This window comes from Plasmodium inui (genome assembly GCF_000524495.1).
Source record: "Plasmodium inui San Antonio 1 unplaced genomic scaffold supercont1.40, whole genome shotgun sequence".
Lineage (NCBI taxonomy): Eukaryota > Apicomplexa > Aconoidasida > Haemosporida > Plasmodiidae > Plasmodium > Plasmodium inui.
Window position 1 is genome coordinate 1252 of NW_008481874.1, and position 7485 is coordinate 8736.

The following is a 7485-nucleotide window of genomic DNA, read 5'->3' on the forward strand; positions in this document are numbered from 1 at the left end:
GACTTCAACCCCCAGAACTCACCGAATCGTTCAACCTGAAATCATGAAGCCTAAATCTATGAGTGCCTTAGCCCAAATCATAACTCCCGACATTCCCTCTGCATCCGTAATTTTTCCTTACCGGAATCACAAAGTTAACCGCATAAGCCCGGACTCTAACGCCTCACTCTAGAAAGATGGACCCTAAGCGCTGGTCCTGAAGCGGAGACTATGCGGCTGGAAGTGTTCGACGGTCACGGAATAGGCCAGATACTACGGATCATCATGTTGGTTAGTCGCCTGGGCCTCCCACATGGGTTGGGGGGACTCCTAACTTCAAAGGTGGCCTGACTCCACTGTACCGAACTCCTTGATTTCAGTTTTCATTATGGAAGCCAGGATCCAACAATGGTCTATTAGTTCTAGCCTAATTCTACCCCCTGGTTCATATGTCTGGCTGGCCCACCGGTCAGATGGTCCCTAACCCATACAGGAATCCTTCATCGCCTTCTGACAAATTCGATCCTTGTACCTTCGGGAGACCGAATGACGGGGTCCGTTCCTTAGTTAGCCTTGGTCGGGAGAGTTGGGAAGACCCGTTGCCAGACCACGTGGTTTCTAACCCCCCCTCTAGGAAACTTCTGCATTACATGACCCACCTTCATGGTCTCCGTCAGGCTCAGGATGTGTCCGTACGGCTTGCGCTGATAGTTACTTCTCTGCTAGGGCTGTTTCTTCGATCTATACCAGAAACATATAACTAACCTGCTTCATACCGCAATCCTATGCCCTACGTTTTCCCTCGATAACTTTGGTACCCTACCCTTGCTCCTGGTTTGTTCCTTTTTATTTTTAAGGCCACCCTGCTCCACATTCGCCTGTTATATATCCTGGAGAGACCATAAAAACTCCCTACTGCCAGGAGTGAGGCCAGAACCCCCCCTATTACTGCTCCTTCGGATCCGGAAATAGCTGACTCATCTGGTAAGGGGCCTGGCAGCTCGTCGTGTCCTTCGTCTAGCACTGGGGGGATTATCGGAGGTCCTTGTCCCTGCCTGATTTGTACATCACCTCCTGCCCCTTGTCTAGGGAGTTGTTCGCTACCTTCTTGGGGCCCTGGGGCCGCTGGCTTTATTGTCGGGATTTCCCTTGCATCCTTCTCTTCTGAAGACTCAGTCACTCTAGGACCAACACTCTCCGTTCCTGGTACCATTGAATTTTCCTGGGAACGGTGCTCTGGGCCTTGAGACTTGGCTGCTGAGCCCTGCTTCAGCCCGTCCAGAGGTCTCTGTATGTCCTGGCTTGAGAGTCCAGTCGCTTTTCCTGTGACTGCCACTATGCCTTGATTTGGAGTTCTTCCCTGCATGATGGCCGCCAATTTTTCCGCTGTTTCTTGGTCCCTTTGGCTCATTTGCTTGCTGGGGGGACCCGATGGCAGCTCCTTTCCCGTTTTACCATCCTTGAGACTCGCGGACTTAGGTGGGGGCCTTAATTGACTCGTTATCAAACTCTTTGGATGCCTGGTCCAGATGTTTAGTGTGGCATCTTGGACCCCCTGCGGGTCACCCCTGCACGTGAAGACTTGGCCCCTTATATGACACGCACCCATGTTTCCTAACTCCCAACCACTTCTCCTCAGGATTCTACTCAACTCATACTTCCCCTTATATGCACAGCACCTGCTCAATCCATAATATATACTCAAAAGAAACCCAAGACCATGATACCTCCCTTGTTCCCCTCCTCTCACCTCTTGAATTTGTCTTAAGAACCCTCCCAAATCTGTTATCTCTTTGGATACGTCGGGCTTGTCTTCCTGTTGCAGGTCTAGTGCCACCGTCTCCCAGATTTGGGTGCAAATCTTCCTGACGTCCTCAGGTAGATCCCCCTGCCTCCCTTCATCCATCATCATAGCTCCTATTACACATCCTATTGCCATCATCATCCCCTGTCCCTTTGTGGAGTCTGACCAATCATCACCTGTCTCTCCTCTTAACACTTTACCCCAGAGTCCCGTGCTCCAAAGTCCCTCAGTTTTGGGCCTTCCTTCGCCTTGGAGTCTGCTCATCTGCAGGGCCTCTGACATGACGCAGCTCAATATCCTCTTCCAGTTCCCTTCCCGGTCAATCCTACCTAAAGCATACTTGCCCAAGGGGCTGTCGCTAGAGATAAAGTCGTGCCAGGTTGTCCTGGTCGTCAGTGCCGTTACCGCGTTACTCAACTCTCCCAAAAATCCCTCTACGGCTCCCCGTTCCCTTCCATAGACTCCCAAACAATATAGATTACTATGCTTTTGACATTCCCCCTTTGTGCTCTGTCTATAGGCATGCTTCCATTTCTCGCTTTTTAGCTCCAGACCGTCACGTGACATATTGTTCTGGTTCCTTATTATTCCTGGAACTGAGGTGTCTTTGAGACTTATTCACTTCACCCTGTATCTCTTTTGAGGAACTTCTGGGGCTGCCTTATCCTTAGAGTCACGGGGTTATTCACTTGAAGGTCCCCAAACATTGAATCATCTGGCTGTTCCTCTTTTCTTAATCTTCTCTCAATCTTAGCGTGATGTTGAAGATCAGATTTTTTGTTAGAGTCTTTACTATCACCATTCGATTTGTCCCTCTAGTCCTCTTTCTTCCCCTGCCTCCCGTTTGTCCTCCAGTCTCTAACTCCTTTCTTTATTTTGCTGTTCGGCCCCTTGGCTCCCTTTGGAGCCTCTTATGCTCGCCCCCAGAATTTCCTGGACCTATCTGGTCAGGTCCTTCTCCTTGCTCATCTTTCAGAACCTACTCCCTCTTCCCTCCTCGGAACAGGACCTCCGTACGACGAGGAGCGTCCACAACGTGCCTGTTCCCACACTTGCGGCGTCGGCCTCTTGATCCGGCTCACCCTCACCTTCTCCTCTCTTCTCTCTCCTGATAATTGGTGGATCCCAGACCGAGATTTCCTCCTCGGCTGCTTCTTTTGTTCCTCTTGCCCTCTTGTCTAGCTCCGGTGTCTGATGTTCCCCGGGGGGGATCCCTTACCTCTCCTAGGCCCTAATCCTCTCCTCTCATCTCTACGTCGGCCTCCTGTCGTACTTTCACGTCGTCCACTTTCTCCGGGCTTCTCCTCTCCCGCGGTACCCCCTCTAATTTTCGTCTTCCTTAGTCTACGAAGCCTAAAAGTCCCTCTCCTTTCTCGACCTACGCCTTGCCTTTACGGCTCTCCCTTCGGGTTCTCCTTGTCGGCCCTGCCTGTCGTCCCTTACCCTTCGCTTGGCCCCTATCTTTCGTGACGCCGTTCTTCTGAAGGCTTCTTTTTTCGTCATCCTCCACGACTGGCTGAGCCCTCTGGAGTCGACCAGTTTTGAGGTTTCGGGGGTTTCATCGGGCATTTGTTCTTAGGTTTCCAGTTGTCTTGGTGCATCCATCATTGTGGACTGGAGGAGCTTATGTTTCTGTTATGGACTTGATGCTCCTCGTGCTCTTAAGGGGTTTATTTCTTCCTCTCTAGATTCGGGGAGCTAACTGCTGGTATAACTCACTAGGGAGTCCTGACCCGATTTCTCCTGCCCCTCCTTTCTTCTTCGACATTGTTCTCAGCCTCTCTTCCATCTTTTTTTCTCAACCTTCCTCCGATTCGTTCAGTCAGTCTCGGTCCCTGTTCCATTTTGAGATGGTGCAGTAGACGATTGGTCATGGAATCAACCATTGTACCCAGGCTTTCATCTGCTTTCGCTTGTTGATGCTCTTCCTTACTAGCCGGACTTCCCTGCGCGTTCCTGAGATTCCATGAGATTCACCTAATTCATCCGTCCTGTTGCCTCCTGTTAGCTAGCTTCTCTTCGGTTAGTTGATGGGGGGTCCGTCTCTCACTGCTTACTTTATCTCCATAAGGCAGGGAGATGTGTCTCAATCTTCTCCTCATGGATCTGTATCGGCCTTGGTATGTTGCTGATACTTTTTCGACTTCTCCCTTCAGAAGCATCTTTGTCACCTTCTACTTTGATGCTGCTTGGGGGGTCTCTTTTCTTCGTCCTTCTTGGTTCTTGTCCTTAGCTTTGTATGTCCTTCTTCGTCTTTGTCTGCTGCTCCTACGTCCTTTACCTACTCACTTGATGCCTCTGAATTACCCCGGCCTCTAGTTGGAGTATTATGAGTCCCGAAGTCGGCTAGTTCTGCTGTTTTTTTCTTCGTTATAAGAAGTCTTCTGGAGATAGTGTCCCTGCAAAGCTATGAACCGCCTTCACATTAAGGAGTTGTTGGCTGATTCAGGGACTAGCTTTTTCCTCTAGTTGGTTCTAGTATTTGTATTCTTGTTTTCGAAGTTTTCGGGGGGGACCACTAATTCGAGGTCGATATCAGCTGCTGTATCTCCGCGGAAGGGATTTCTCCTCTCAGCTTCTACGACTAATTTTCACCCTAGTCTTTAGTTGCTGGTTTTGTCTCAGACGTTTTGCCCCGATTTTGGTCTTGTAGGTCTTCTGTTGTCTTTGCCTGCCATGCCCCAGTTTTTTTCCTTCAGGGATTTTGGTTGATATTCCTTTACTCCTGAAACTAATTCTCACGAACCAGATTGATCTTTACTCAGTCATTTTAACGGAGTCACTTTGTGTCTCCTTCTTTTAACTTTCTCAGGTAGGGCCTACTCCTTCCTGAGCTTTCTTCTTCGCATTAGCTCGTTGGGCGTTCCTCTGCTCCAGATATTCATCATTGACCAATCGGTTCTGTCTCCTTTCGGCTTTAGGCTTCCTGTTTCTTTCGGGGCTACGGATGTTTGTGGTGTCGATATTGACTGCTATTCTTCGGCTTCTGGGGAATTTCTTATTGGTCCGATTGGATGTTATTTGATGTGGTTCGGGAGGAAATTCTTCCTTTTGTCCTTTGGAAACTCTGTTGAAGCACCTTTTGGTTGCCAGTGTCAGGAGTCTCTCCTTTTTTTTCTCCTTTTAGATGGACCTAAGCCCCTGTTTCTCGGGTCCCTACCTGTCTGTTTCTTCGAGGTACCTTGTCCCCTATCATCCTACCTGCCGCTGGGACTCCTGTTGAACCTCCTTTTGAGGTCAGCTGTGTTTCAATTCAGTTCCTGCCTTGTTTTTGCCTCTGATATGTACCTTATCGGTAACTCCTACTACTCTCTAGGATTGGTCTCAGTGGTTCGTCCTCAGGGTCTTCCTGAGAGTTGCCTTGTGATCCTGGAAAGGGATGTGGTCCCTTGTGCCTGCTACGTGAAGCTCCTGCCTTAATCGCAGGATCTGGAGGATTGTGTTCGCTTCAGTGAAGACTCTTTCTGGATTTATTGCGGTCACCCTGATTAATCTTCGGGGGACTTCTCCTAGAATCTTTTGGGTGATATCCTCCTCCTCTCAGTTAAGAGGGGGTGCCCCCTGTCGTGAAACGATCTCTTAGGAACCTCGTTGACTTGGCTCGGCCTTCTATGCTACTTCTCCTAGATGGATTTGTCCACTGTCTTGTTAGTTCGGCCTCTTGGCAACTTTTCCGACTGCTCTTCTAGGTGGGGGGGGTTAGCTATGCTCTCGTCAGTTGATTTGATTTCACTCAGATTACTCTTCTTATCTTTTCTTCTTCTTAATCCTTTTGCTCCTTGAGTTTTCAGGGATCCTTTGCTTCTTGGCTGAGTCAAACTTCTATACGCTCGGAAAGTATTCCTCAGTAGCCAGTTGCTTTTGGGCGCTTGACGCCGGTTATGGAGTGTTTGTCCTCTTATTGGAAGTTATTTGTGCCTTTTGGTCTTTCCCTCTAAATTTACTCTGCGGATTCCTATGAGTATTCTGGGGGGGTCTTTCGACTCTACTTTCTGCGCCTGTATCCTCCTTATTTGTTGCTCTTAGTTAGTGGTGGGCTGACTCCGTCGGAGTTACTTGTCCTGGTTTGACTTCGCTTTTTGGGGATTCTTGTTTCTTTGGTCCTTGAGCTGTTGCTAGTTCTGAACGGTTGTTGTTTATTTTGGCGGAGATGCTTTTGTTTGGGAGAGCCTAGTTCCTTCTCTTCTCCTCTTGGGCGTTGGGTTAGATGAAGTTCTATCTATTTCCGTCTCTTAACTCCCCTATTATCATCGTATCTAGTGGCTTCGGTTTACTCTTCAGAGGGGGGGGCCCGGTAAACGAGGGGTGCCGCTGGAGTGTGGATGGAGATGCCGCTTGGTGTAGCTTGTTTGGCTGAGTTGTTCTTGTGTTTGTTTTATTTGGGAATTCATATCTGCAGCTTCTACGGGGAGCCTTTACGTCTTGCGCGTGTTTTCTGGCCTACACTTTAGATGATACTTGTCCATAGGCCTCCTCTTCTTTCGGTCGTGCAGGGACGGGGCATAGTTCTTGCTCTGCTTCAACTCGGTCCTTTACTTGAATATAGTCACTCCTATCCACTTCGGGCCGTTTATTTCGTGAGTAATGCCTGCTGAAGCGGTCACCCTCCAAGGTTTTGACTGGGAAGAGGCGGTCTCAGTTTTTCCTTGGGGGAGTAGTTGGGGGGGGAGTTGTGTGGACGTTATTGAGTTCAGACGAAATTACTTTGGCATCTATTGGTTTATTGTTAGTCTTGATACTTCAGTTAATAGGATACGATTTGAATCCTTCGGTGAGTTTGAGTCGTGCATGCGTATCTTAGGTTCCTATTACTTTTCCTGCTTTTTCTCTGTTGGAGATGTGAAGTGTTTTCTGTGCTTTGAGGGACTTCGGGGTGCGAAGACTGATAATAGTAGGATTTTTTGCCTCTTGGATAATTAATCTAACCGCTAATTCGACTCACCTGAGATGGTGATAGAGTGGTTGGGATATCTTTGTATTTATGGAATGGAGTTTCGCTGCTTTCTTAGACTTCACCTGGGGTATAGAGATATAGTTCAGGACTTTGAGAGTTGGGGGCTCGGAAGAGTTGATGTTGTTGTTATTGGGGGCAGTACTAAGACTCAGTTTAGACGGTTGGGGATTATCATTCTTGCCTATTATCTTGGATTGGATTGAGTTTTGATAAGGTATCTAGATCCTTTGGTTTGACTTGGGGACATTCCTCGTCCTACCTGGCTCCTCTGTTCCTCCTTTGACCTGGCTCGTTAGTGTCTATGTACTTTAGATATTAACTGTCCTCTCACTTGTGGTTCCTTTTTAGGTATTAAACAATTTGTTCATTTTTCCAGATATGGTGTAGGACAGATTAATATCTCTTCAGGAGATTGTTGCTAATGAAATAAGGCCATGCTATCTGATTTTTCACTGTTGAGTCGTTCTTATTAGAAATCTTAAGAAATTTCTTAATTGCATTTGATTATCAGTTCTAGTTGAGGAACTCAGATATACGACCTCTCATATAGGGGAGCTTATTACGGCGGCAGAAAGAGAGTTAAGGACTAAATATTCCTTTTATATCTTCTTCTATAATCTATAAGGGGGTGTGTAGGATTTGATCTTGCCCAGATCTTGTGTGGAATTCACAATCATTCCACAATTATTAGTTTAGTAACCTAATTACATGATCTTGGGTTCGGTTTCCATTGGCTTGATCCTAGGCA

At 47.8% G+C, this 7485-nt stretch overlaps 3 protein-coding genes across 3 annotated transcripts; all 3 read right to left on the reverse strand.

Moving 5' to 3' along the window:
- Positions 1-769: 769 nt before the first annotated feature.
- Positions 770-2350, reverse strand: C922_05135 (hypothetical protein; the record flags this gene model as incomplete). The annotated part of the gene is made up of 1 exon (XM_008820707.1): positions 770-2350. One exon carries the CDS (start codon positions 2348-2350, stop codon positions 770-772), a length of 1581 nt encoding a protein of 526 aa, XP_008818929.1.
- Positions 2351-3136: 786 nt separating this feature from the next.
- C922_05136 (hypothetical protein) lies at positions 3137-3352 on the reverse strand (the record flags this gene model as incomplete). Its single annotated transcript, XM_008820708.1, has 1 exon — positions 3137-3352. One exon carries the CDS (start codon positions 3350-3352, stop codon positions 3137-3139), a length of 216 nt encoding a protein of 71 aa, XP_008818930.1.
- Positions 3353-3765: 413 nt separating this feature from the next.
- Positions 3766-3945, reverse strand: C922_05137 (hypothetical protein; the record flags this gene model as incomplete). The annotated part of the gene is made up of 1 exon (XM_008820709.1): positions 3766-3945. The coding sequence occupies one exon, from the start codon at positions 3943-3945 to the stop codon at positions 3766-3768; it is 180 nt and encodes a 59-aa protein (XP_008818931.1).
- Between the last annotated feature and the right edge of the window lie 3540 nt (positions 3946-7485).